At 40.5% G+C, this 12,238-nt stretch overlaps 1 protein-coding gene across 9 annotated transcripts in view; it reads left to right on the top strand.

The window, feature by feature from the left end:
• Nucleotides 1–11,833, top strand: part of TNRC6C (trinucleotide repeat containing adaptor 6C) — a 104,607-nt gene extending 92,774 nt beyond the window's left edge. For 7 of the 9 annotated variants that reach the window (XM_065693976.1, XM_065693978.1, XM_065693982.1 and 4 more), the window contains 5 exons: nt 581–697; nt 2,807–3,001; nt 4,261–4,331; nt 5,069–5,208; nt 8,526–11,833. In XM_065693976.1, coding sequence (XP_065550048.1) covers nt 581–697; nt 2,807–3,001; nt 4,261–4,331; nt 5,069–5,208; nt 8,526–8,886 — 884 coding nt within the window. In that variant the 3' untranslated portion in view covers nt 8,887–11,833. The remainder of the gene's footprint in view (nt 1–580; nt 698–2,806; nt 3,002–4,260; nt 4,332–5,068; nt 5,209–8,525) is intronic. The other 2 variants (XM_065693981.1, XM_065693979.1) reach the window with 1 other exon arrangement.
• Nucleotides 11,834–12,238: the final 405 nt, after the last annotated feature.

The raw sequence follows: 12,238 nt of genomic DNA, 5'->3' as shown, positions 1-12,238 counted from the left end.
TCAGATTGTAAATGATTTACCAAGATGGTTTCAGGCTATTTCATTTGATGTTACCAGTTTGAGAAGAGATTGCTAAAATACAGCCTTACTTTACTGAAAGTCTGCAAAAATCTAAAGATGTTTGTGGGCATGAGGATGTAGGAGAAGTGCTTACCTTAAGTAATTTAGGACAAATCACCCATGGTAAGAGGTTAGTTTATCATATGCATCTGTGCTCATCTACAGTTGCCATTGCTTAAGTCAGCCAGCAGAGCACCTTAATAAATGAAGGCTGTTCCTTGAGACCAAACAGTTCAACACCGATTTTTTTGAGTCATGTATCTTAAAGGAAATGCAGAGTTTATCTTCTGCACAGGTGCTAGTACATTTGCTACTGTGCCAGCTTTCTTTTCTTCTCTACTAAAGACTTCTGCTTCACTTTATCATGCTTTCTATAACATTTCATTCCTAGACTTCTGAGACCAGGCTGATTAAGGAAAATGCCTTGCATGGTTTGTATTTGCACATAATAGATTTGCTTATGTCACACCAAACATCATTATGCCCATCTTTCTTAGCTGATTCTCTGCTGGTTCTGCAGGGTCATCCCCAACATCATCTCAGAATGCCACGCTGCCTTCATCGAGTGCCTGGCCGCTTAGTGCCTCCGGCTACAGTAGCTCTTTCAGCAGCATTGCATCTGCACCTAGCATTGCAGGTACGAAAAATGGCCTTTCTACTTTCACATCCTTCTGCATTCTGAGAAAAGGCCCTAGAAAGTGCTTTCCTAGTTATTACAGTAGTGCTACTATAGACAGAAGCCTGTTTTTCAGTATTGTGCTAGGTAGTAGGCAGCTCTCCTGGCAGCTCTTCAGTGGTGAGCGTTGGATGGTATGCCTGGAATTGTGCTAAGGAAAAATGTATTTATTCCACTGGTGCCACGTGCTGTCACTCTGTATTGGCATCGAGATCTCTTAATGACTGTTTCCATTGCAGCTTTGAGGAGGAATATTGTCTAGGGCTTCAGTGGAAACACCGCTGCTAAACCCTTCCAGGAAGATGTGATGTGAAATCTTTGTTAATAAACTCACTGTTAAAAGTGATCCATCTTCAGCTCAGGAAAAGGTTTAGTACCACCTCAAGGAGGTACTCTGCATGGCTCTGAAGGGGTTGGGTTTGGGGCTCTTAAATGTTTTTTAATAGTCAACCAGAAGCCTGAGGCTCCCCTACATGGCTGAGCTTATAGATGGTCTAAATAAATTACCTCATTCATTTTAATGAGCTTTACATTCTGGAGCATCTCTGTCTGCAAATCACAGAGACATTGCTTGTGAAGCAGCTACCTAAATATCCAGTTTGTCCCATTATAAAAATGTGTTTGGGCTGTTACATGGATTGTATTAACATTTTCTGATCTAATCAATGAAAACACTCTTCTTCGAATAAAGGAACGTGCAACCTCCAGATCATACTGCAGAATGGAAAACCAAAAGGGGTTATGTGAAATGTTTTACTTCAGTGAAAGGGAAAGAATGGCTTGCTTTCCTTGTATCTGCCATGCATTTCTGCTTTATTTGCTTTTTATTGTTTTGCGGTGTCACTTAATCTTTGTGTTAACCCCATGAGAAGTAGTGACATAGCAACATCTAATCTGTGGTAATGTGCATGAATCATGTGCTGAGCTGCTCTAACACTCAGGCTTTTTTACCTTTTCTCCCCACCGTTTTACCCGTGTTTAAAGCTTTCATCATCATCGTCAAATTATTTTTGCTACTGCAGTGTGCGAGAAGATGGGAGAGTGGTTGCCCTTTCACTCAAATTGTTATGATTCAGTAAAAAATCATTGAGTTAGATGATTCAGATAAATTGAGAAAGTGTGGGGAGTGTGTGTGTGTGTGTGTGTATAGAACCGAGTCTGTGATTTGGTGACTGGTAAATTTGGCTCTAGGACTGATAAAACCCCTCAATGGCTGCCTGATGCAAGGTGCTGATTCAGTGTAAGCTTCAATCTGCCAATTCAAACCTGGGTTTAAAAAAATCCACAGGATTTTGGCATCTCGGACTTTGTCAGACCAAGTATTTTCTTCCTGCCTGCAATCAGCATTAAAGCATTAAGGCAGCATAACCACAATGTCATTTGCTCTGGCAGAAGATGCAGTGATGTGACCATTGCAATCCATTCCATGTGCTGCTAATGTTAGTAACAGTATGGGGCTGTGCTGTGAGAAGGAAATGGGACTCAAATTTCACAATGTATGTTGGTACAAGGAAGAAAGGCAAGGATGTTTAAGTCTAAAGTTGAATAAAGGGGTTTGATAAGGTATGCAGAATTTGAACCAATTTTGTCTGCCACTCTGAATGCTAAACTGTATTTGTTATTCTTCGGTTATTTTATAAAACTCTGATTTGGCAGGAACAGTAGTAAGATATAAGGTAACAAACTCAACAGTGAAGTTTCAGTGACAGGTTGTGATATGGTCCAATCTTCTGAAGACTTCATCTTTCACAGACTCTTGAGAAGAAGAATATCTGTTGCTTTGCGTATTCAGAAATCCAGGTTTGGTTGGTCTTTGATCTTTGGAATTTTAGTAATATATCAGAAGAACATATACTGGTTACTTCATATCAGATGAAATGAGTTGTGTAAGAAATAGTGGTTAAGGTCTATTAACCCTTTGAAAGAGACAAAAAAAGTATTTCATTATGATTTAAATTAGATTTTAAATACTGAAGTCCATTTTCTGGTCTTTTTTCTTGTATTACCTTTTATGAGAAATGAAACTAGTAGATTTTCAAAAGGGAACTTTATTTTTTCTTTCTATTGCAGGTAAATTGTCAGACATCAAGTCTACATGGTCCTCTGGCCCAATCTCTCACACACAAGCCTCTCTATCCCATGAACTATGGAAGGTACCCAGAAACACTACTGCTCCTACAAGACCACCTCCGGGCTTAACAAATACCAAGCCATCATCGACATGGGGTGCCAGTCCCCTGGGCTGGACCAGCTCTTACTCCTCGGGTGCGCCTGACTCCTGTGTTTTAGCACACCACAGTGCCTTCTTCTTAGAACTGTTTGCTTTTATTCTGTGTTGCTATAGTGAGGCTGTGTATTAGGCTCCAGAAACTTGAGGTCTGATGCAAGTAAAGTGTGTCTGTTTAGGGGTTGAAGCTTGTGTCCATTTATTTTAGTTAGGGTAAACTGTAAGTGAAGTCTCAGCTTTGAGGTGGTCATATTAGTAATTTTACATAGTCATTGCCAAATTATTTAACTCCAGCTTAAGGTATTTTAGTTCCCCATTTCCTGAATCTCTAAAAATATCTTTTAAACGTGGTTCTTGTTTGTGGTATGATCTATGGCTGCTTACAAGGCTTCAAGATGAGCGAATCACCCCATAGAATTTAATATGGAACACATTTTTGGAGCATGTGTGTGAAACATTTAGGACCTCATGGCATTGCAGGGCCCTCAGGGAATGTCTTAACTTTTTCCATGCAGGTCTTTTTTAGATGTTGTTGTTTTGCTTAAATACTAGAAACCATGGATCTGGTATCTGTATCATGTGAAGTAGTCAGCTTCAAACACAAGTATTATGCTTATTTCATAAGGCTGACTAGTTTATTAATCTGCTTTCACTAAGTTGGGAATTAAATGTCCCTCTTCTTGCCATTTATTTGTATCTGTTTTCTTCGCCAAAACCCCACCTGGTGGGCAGATACTGCTGATTCCAGGATTCTCTCTGGAGCCTGAGTGTGGTCACACATGTGACTACAGATGTACGGTGGTTTCTCAAACACCACTCATGTATATCCAGCTTGTTCAGTTCCTCGTTGTAAAACGCCAGGCTGAAGTTGGAAAAGCAGGTTTTGTTGGTTACGTCCTTGTATCTTTAATCATTGTCAGTGCAGAAATATCTGTTTTGAATAAGTCATATGCATTAATCTATCACTGGCAAGATAGCAGAAGGCTGCAGTGCTATAAAAATCTTTAATAGCAAGCAGCAGTCTGAGTTTGGAAGTCTGAATTGCTTTTAAAATTTGTCTTCCAGATTAATTCTCATTTAACCTGAAGGTACAGTTTGTTGCAGTGTCATACCTGGACCTGCTAGTTGTCTAATAGTTACTATGGGAGTGTGAAAATGCCACAGATCTTGTACCTATAACGAAAGCAGGTTTTCATTCAGCAAAGATGACAATAAATCAAGATGTGAAGAAACTTTACTCTAGTAATATGCTTCCAGCAGCATGATAATATGTTTTGTTGTGGCCTTTGTGTTGTAGGTTCTGCATGGAGTACTGACAGCTCAGGGAGAACAAGCAGCTGGCTGGTTCTTCGAAACCTCACACCCCAGGTAAAGAGAATTGTCCATAGCTAGTTCTGAAAAGGGACTTGTCACATTTAAGAGACAATAAGAACATTTAGCATCCTTGTTCATTTGGTTCATTTGAAGGGAAAATAATCATTCTGCATTTATTATGTGTCTGTCTTCTACAAGGAATTTGTTAAGTTTTGAAAGTGCTGTCAAATCAAGTATGAACTTTTAAGACCCTAATTATTCGTTCATTCAGTGTGCAGCTTTTATGTGTAAGTTTGGAGGTGAATGATTTTTTACAGCAGATACAGAGATGTAAAATCTGCTTTTCCTATGGGTTTTGCTTTGGTGGTTCTCCTAAGTCTGTCAAATCCTCCAGTCCTCCACATGGTGTCATTCACAAAGGAAAACATAAGCCACAAAGCCTTGAATGTAGACATCCAAATTAATCTTGGGGGAAATTTAGTTGTATTCATGAACAATATGTTTTTCCTTTGACTTACTTCTGGACTTCTGTAGATTTTTAATGATAAATATAATTTGTATAACCTAAATTGGGAAATTCGGTGCACTGGCCTGTAGGGAAGCCTTAAAAAGACAAGGATGTCTCACTCAATGAAGACAGTGAAGTCTGTAATTAAATTCTTCTTATGGAAGAAAAACTTTCCCTTTACCTGTACTTACTCTTCAGAGTTTAAAATTTGTTTAGTTACAAAGCATTAAAAGTAAAATCACAAAAATACAGATAACCTTTCCCCTCTCTTCCCTCTTATCAGATTGATGGTTCCACGCTGCGGACACTGTGCTTGCAACATGGCCCTCTAATAACATTCCACTTGAACCTGACGCAAGGGAATGCTGTGGTCCGCTACAGTTCCAAGGAGGAAGCAGCCAAGGCCCAGAAGTCTCTGCATATGTACGTTTCTACTCTCTTTCCTTTGTTATGAAGCCAGTTTTATCCCCCCGCTCTTTTCTTAGGCATTCATTTGCTACCACTCAGAACTGATCACTAGTTAGTTTAATCTGATTCTTAAAATTACCTTATGAGAGAGAGAAAAAATAATTGGGGGCTAGATACGTTATACTACTAAACAGGAGGTCATTAAAAATGTGATAATTGGTACTCACCATTAGTAATGTGCTCAGTAAGGATTTGTCAACTCTAAGGCTGCGCAGAATTTGTGAGATGTGATGAGTTCTAAAGGAAGCAGAGCGTAAGACAAGGTTTTAGCTTCAGAGAGCAACAGAAAGGTCAAAACAATGATAGATAAAGAATATGTTCATGTGGTCACCATTTTAAAGGAGGAATGAAAAAAATTGAAGGAAATGACTGACAATAAAACATGCTTCTGAGGTGTTTTAAAATCCATAGAACTAATTGGTGTTAGCAAGAGCCAGAGAATTTTGGGTGATAAAATTGGTGACATTGGGAAGAATAAGCATATTCTGACTTGCATATTAAGAATACAGAGACTGATGATAATACTTAAGTACAGCTTTCTGCATCAACAAGTTACAGCGTGAGTATAATGAAAAATACTGATCATAGAGGGAACACCGCTTGGAACTGGAATCATAGAATGGTTCGGGTTGGAAAGAACCTTAAGATCATCCAGTTCCAGCCCCCTGCCATGGGCTGGGACACCTCACACTAAACTATGCCACCCAAGGTTCTGTCCAGCTGGGCCTTGAACACCACCAGGGATGGAGCATTCACAACTTCCTTGGGCAACCTATTCCAGTGCCTCACCACCCTAACAGTAAAGAACTTCCTCCTTATATCCAGCCTAAACTTCCCCTGTTTAAGTTTGAACCTGTTACTCCTGTCACTACAGTCCCTAGTGAAGAGTCCCTCTCCAGCATCCTTGTAGGCCCCGGTCGGATACTGGAAGGCTGCTATGAGGTCTAGTACTAGGTGTACTAGGTGTACTGCTGTCCTGATTACCTTCCCTACGCTTAGAAATGTGGGAACAGTGGTTACTCTGTAATTAAAGTTGCAACTACTTTCCCATTATGGGGGGGTTGCCCAGAGAAGTGGTGAATGCTCCATCCCTGGCAGTGTTCAAGGCCAGGTTGGACAGAGCCTTGGGTGACATGATTTAGTGTGAGGTGTCCCTGCCCATGGCAGGGGTATTGGAACTGGATGAACTTGAGGTCCTTTCCAACCCAAACCATTCTATGATTCCTTAATTAAATATTACAAAGCAGCATTCAAAACAGTTGGAGATGAAAAATTGACCCATCTTGCGTTCAGGGGCCTATAGGGATGCTGGGGAGAGACTCTTCATCTGGGACTGTAGTGACAGGACAAGGGGTAACAGGTTAAAACTTAAACAGGGGAAGTTTAGATTGGATATAAGGAGGAAGTTCTTTACTGTTAGGGTGGTGAGGCACTGGAATGGGTTGCCCCGGGAAGTTGCAAATGCTCCATCCCTGACAGTGTTCAAGGCGAGGTTGGACAGAGCCATGGGTGGGATGGTTTAGTGTGAGATGTCCCAGCCCATGGCAGGGGGGTTGGAACTGGATGATCTTGAGGTCCTTTCCAACCCTAACTATTCTATGATTCTGTGATTCTACATCAGTTTAGATGTGGGCATTGAGTCAAAGAAATAATGCCAAAGGGAAAATTAAAATGTGAGTTTAAAGAGAAATGCTCATTTTAAATATGCAGATGGTAAGGTCCTTACACTGTCAGTGATCTGGAAGGCCTCCCTGTAAGTTGTTTTATTTTTAATAGGTTGTGGCGTCGCTACAGTTACAATGCTGGTAAAGACAGGACAGGCCTTTGTGAATGAAAAGGCTTGAGCTATAAATGCACTTGGTTTGCTGGCAGGGTGTCAATGATAAAAATACAATGGGATTTGTGGAAGCCAGCAGGACAGTATTAGAGTTCCAAGAGATACCAGCCTCTATCTGTTACACAGATAAATGTTTACATGGACTTGATTGCTGGAAAATACATCACAGAGCCAGCAAGTCCCATGTCCGAGCTTGTACCAGCAATAGTGTGGCCAGCAGGACGTGGGCAGGGATTGTCCCCCTGTGCTTGGCACTGGTGAGGCTGCACCTCGAATCCTGTGTTCAGCTCTGGGCCCCTCACGACGAGAGAGACATTGAGGGGCTGGAGCGGGGCCAGAGAAGGGAACGGAGCTGGTGCAGGGCCTGGAGCACAGCGGTGGTGGGGAATGGCTGAGGGACCGGGGGGGTTCAGTCTGGAGAAGAAGGCTCGGGGGGACCTGATGGCTCCCTACAAGTGCCTGACAGGAGGATGGGGCCAGGAAGGGGGCTCGTATCTTCTCCTAAGTAACTACTGATACAGGGTTAGGAGGAAATGGCCTCAAGTTGCACTAGGGGAGGTTTAGATTGGATATTGGGAAAAATTTCTTTACAGAAAAAGTTGTCCAGCATTGGAACAGGCTGCCTGGGGCAGTGGTGAAGTCACCATCCTTGGAGGTGTTCAAAGATGTGTAGATGTGGCACTTAGGGACATGGTTTAGTGGTGGACTTGGCAATGCTGGGTTAACAGTTAGAAGCATGCCTGGTTTTCAGAGCCTGCATTTATATCTCTTCACTTACACATTTAGGAAAGGTAGAAATCCTCAAGAGGGGATTTTCAGCAAGGAGCATTTGCACAAACCCAGCTTGTTGATGGCATCCAAATCAGAAGCCATGGTCAGGCAGTGAGGGGCGAACAGCCATCACAAACGTGTGTATTGCAACGAAGGCATAGTTGTTGATGTGTACCTTCAGAGTTACACACCCTGCAACAATGAAACTGAACTAATACAGAGATCCAGAGGTTTAGGCAAACAGTGCCAGGTAGGTTTATCTTCTCTTCTTTAGAAGATTTAGGTTGCAAAATGAATGCTAGAAGAAGATAAAACCTGGGTTCTTTGAAAAATTCTGCATCCATTGCATTAGTCACAGTTATTCTTGTTAAATGTACACAGAGAAAATGAATTTTAAACATAGTATTAAAGAAACGTGAGCTTTCAAGAAATGGGGTTGGGGGGAAGACAAAACCTTCAACTTTGCAGGATGTTTGGTGAGTTGTATTGAAGTACAAACCAAACTTCAGAGCACAGACATTGGAAATGTGTTCCCAGCACAGCCAGATGAGCTTTAGGGTCCCTTCCAACCCAAACCATTCTGTGATACCCCTCTTGGATGTTTCCAGAAGTGCCCTTTGCACCCCTTGTTTTGTGTCGCTCCACCTTTTCTCTCTGCCCTCAGGTGTGTCCTGGGAAACACTACTATCCTGGCCGAGTTTGCTGGTGAGGAAGAAGTCAACCGTTTCTTAGCACAAGGCCAGGCGCTGCCGCCCACCTCCAGCTGGCAGTCCAACACTGGAACCAACCAGACCCGCCTGGGCTCCTCCAGCAGCTCCCACGGCTTGGTGCGCAACGACACCGGGCACTGGAACACTCCCTGCCTGGGGGGCAAGGGGAGCAGCGACCTGCTCTGGGGTGGGGTGCCCCAGTACTCCAGCAGCCTTTGGGGACCCCCGAGCACCGACGACGGCAGAGTTATCGGCAGCCCGACACCTTTGAATACTCTTCTTCCGGGTGATCTTCTCAGTGGGGAGTCCATCTAGGAAACAAGAGAAACAAAATGGAAAATAACAATCATCAGCACTAAAGGAAAAATAAAATTGTAACCCTTTCCAGTCCCGGGCTTGATGAAGAATCCAGCTTTAACAGATCAGACTGGCAGCCCTTTTTAGTACCTCTGTCCAATATCGACTATGAAACTGCAGAAGTCCTTGTGAACTGTTCATGAAACAGTATGGGCTACTTTTGGTCAGTGTCACATGCTAATGACAGGTTTTATTGTTTTTTGTTTTCATGGCTTTTTGTTTTATGTTGTCTTTTTATGTTTGTATGGTGATTTTTTCAAAACGAAGTATAAAAGCTGCTTAGAATAGGTCTATCATGAAGGGCACTTTTCAGAATTTGGGCTGGAAAGGGTTATTTTATCAACTGGGGGAGGGGAGGGAGGGGAAGGGGGAAATGAAAGCCTATTTAAAATGAGCCTGTGACTATTATGCACATTACCAGAGGCGGACCCAATAATCAGAAAGGGTGAAGTGTGATATTTACCATTGGTACAAAAAAGAGACGAGTTGGAGTGGTAACTATGGACTGTACAGGTTGAGCTGGGGGGAGGGCAGGGTCGGGCTATCTCTGTGTCCACTACTCCCATGGATCTGCCTATGCACATTACCCTTGTTTCATTACTTTTTTCATGTCATTTTTTTTAATCCCAAAAATATAAAAAAGTAAAAAATAAAAATTAAAAAAAAATTTAAAAAATAGTAAAAAAAAAACACCAAACAACAAAAAAAACCCCACCCACCCACCAAACCACAAACCATATCAACATGCAAATACTTGAATCCAGCAGGCCAACAACAAAATGTGAACACTTTCTAAGTTGAATTATTACACTTCCAGGTCGGCATCAGTACACAAAAACCAGGCTCTAAGGATTTTTGTTCTTCAAGCTCAGCCTCTGTTTGTGTTGGAACAGCCGTATGTGTGTGTGCGGGTGCCTGTGCGGGTGTGTGTGTCCTTGTGTGCCCAGGGAGGGGGTTCACTAAAAGGGTGAATTTTCTCCTTTTATTCAGTATATGCTTTTTATTTGCTCATTGGTCAAATGTTTAATTGTTATTAGCTTCTAACTTTGCACTGAGTGTCCGCAGCCCTTCTTGTAGCTAATCCTAGAATGGTCAAAAGTTAAAATAAAAGGAAAGAAACTGATAGAAGGGGCCGGCGACAATTCACGTGTAAATGTTTACTCAAGGACTCTTATCGCATTTTAAAAATGACAGTGTGTATCTCTGGAGAATAATATGTATATCTACCTTTAGCAGCTTTTTATTGTGGACTAATGCAAGAAAATTACCGGAGTATTGCACCATTTTTCCATTCGGAATATAAAGTTTAACAAAAAAAAAATACTCTTGTTGAACTGTGGCCATAGATAATTGTAAAGAGTTGATAGTTCCCTTGCAAGCAGGAACAGAAACAAGCACTTGGACATAGGTTTTGACTGCTTTTGGAGGAGCCAGGAGTTGTGGCTCCCACCTGTTTACAGACCTTTTTTTTTCTCCTTCAAACTTTAAAATAAAATAAAATAAAAAAAAAGGAATTAAAAAAAAAAAAGAAAAAACCATAAAAATAAAAAGGAAAAAAAAAAAAGACTTCCATCGTAAAGAAAAACTTATTTTCAGAATGAAGATATGCTACTTCAGAGCTCTGGGATTGAACAGTGTTGTTGTATTCTCCTTTTCTTTGGCCATTGCTGTGTACTATATATTTTTTTTTGGGTTGTTGTTTTTTCCTCCTCGTCGTCAAAGTGGCGATACCTTTGTGATCACTATCTTGCACATGGTGGAAGATGTCTCAGGAAAGCCGGGTTTCCCGAGGAGCAACTCCACACCATTTCATGTATTTTTAAAACCCAACTCCTAGCACTGAAGATATTATTAAAAAAAAAAAAAAAAAAAAAAGAAAAAAATTAAAAAAAAAAGATAAAAACACAAAAAAAAACCACAAAAAAGAGAAAATAATAAAAAAAAGACAGTAAGAAAGAAGAAAATACCTAATCTAATGTGTAGCAGTTACATATTTACCAAATAATGGACTCAAAAAGAAATAGATGTTTGAAGAGTGCTTTATATATTGAAAAAAAAATTGCTTTATGTTTAAAAGAAAAGATCAATGTTTTTGATTGTTTTGAAAGGAAGAAAGACAATGGAATAACATACACTTCACGTATGTTTTAAAAGTTATATGAACATTGTGCTCCCTGCCTGCTTGGATCAGGAAACTTGTGCATTACATTTTTGGTTTCTTTTTTGGTTTTCTTTCTGTTGGTTTTTTTTTTTTTTGGTGGTTTTTTTGTTTTGGAAGATTAGCTTTTTAATGGTTTTATCAGATGTAAAGGGTCCTGCAAGATTGCAAATTAACAAAAGCTGGTTTTCTAGAGGATCATGAACTATGCACAAACTGGGTTCAAGACTTGTTTTTCTTTTCTCTTGAGGTTTAGTAGTGTATTTAGCTGAATAACCTTTCCTCAGAGTAATTGCATCTCATTGCCATTACACGCCTCCAACATATATATTTTATATAGCTATATACACACACACTTATATAAAATATGTATGTGTGTATGAGCGTGTTTACATACGATTTTCCATGCTGAACTTTAGCATTGAGTTGTAGAAAAAACTCCGGATATTTTAAAATTGGGAATGAAAATTTCTGGTTATGGGGTGGGGAGGGGGGAGGGCGTTTTGGGGCTTTTTTGTTCGTTTGTTTTTGGTTGGGTTTTTGTTTGTTTTTTTTTTTGCCTTTTCTTTTGGATTCAAGATGTCTGTAACTCTGAGATTAAAAAACAAACCAACAATTGTGGCTTTTAATGTTTATTCTCCTCATAGAATGTGATTGTTAAAGAACATGCACCGAAAGTTGCTTTCAAGAGTACGAAGATTCTTTGAAACTTAATAAATTGCAGTTTTTTCTTGGCTGTTGAAATAATGTGTATTTTTCTTTTAAGCAGGGGATACTGAGTATATATATATATATTGTTAAATCTGTTAAGGTATTTCATGGAAGAAGTTTTAACTCTTTCAAGTGTTAATGAAAATCAAGTGTACAGCCAGGCAGATCCCTCCTGCAAGTGTCATCACACACCCTTCAGTCTTGCGTGTTGGTGATGGCATTCCCATACCTGGAATGCTTGTACCATCAGCCTTTGGCTTAATGCATCCATGAGTGCTGCACTAATCATTTATATTTTTGTTAGAATAATGGTTTTCTCATGTATTTGTGTCTTTGGTCATGTAGAGGATGACTTGTTGGCACTGTTGAGAGGCTGAAGGCTCCACTCTAGCTCTACCACCCCGTTGCCTCCCATTCTCTGGACCTGGATGTCTCTAGCTC

The sequence above is a fragment of the Lathamus discolor genome, chromosome 13, assembly GCF_037157495.1.
Source record: "Lathamus discolor isolate bLatDis1 chromosome 13, bLatDis1.hap1, whole genome shotgun sequence".
NCBI lineage: Eukaryota > Metazoa > Chordata > Aves > Psittaciformes > Psittacidae > Lathamus > Lathamus discolor.
This window is presented reverse-complemented; position numbering and strand designations above follow the sequence as displayed.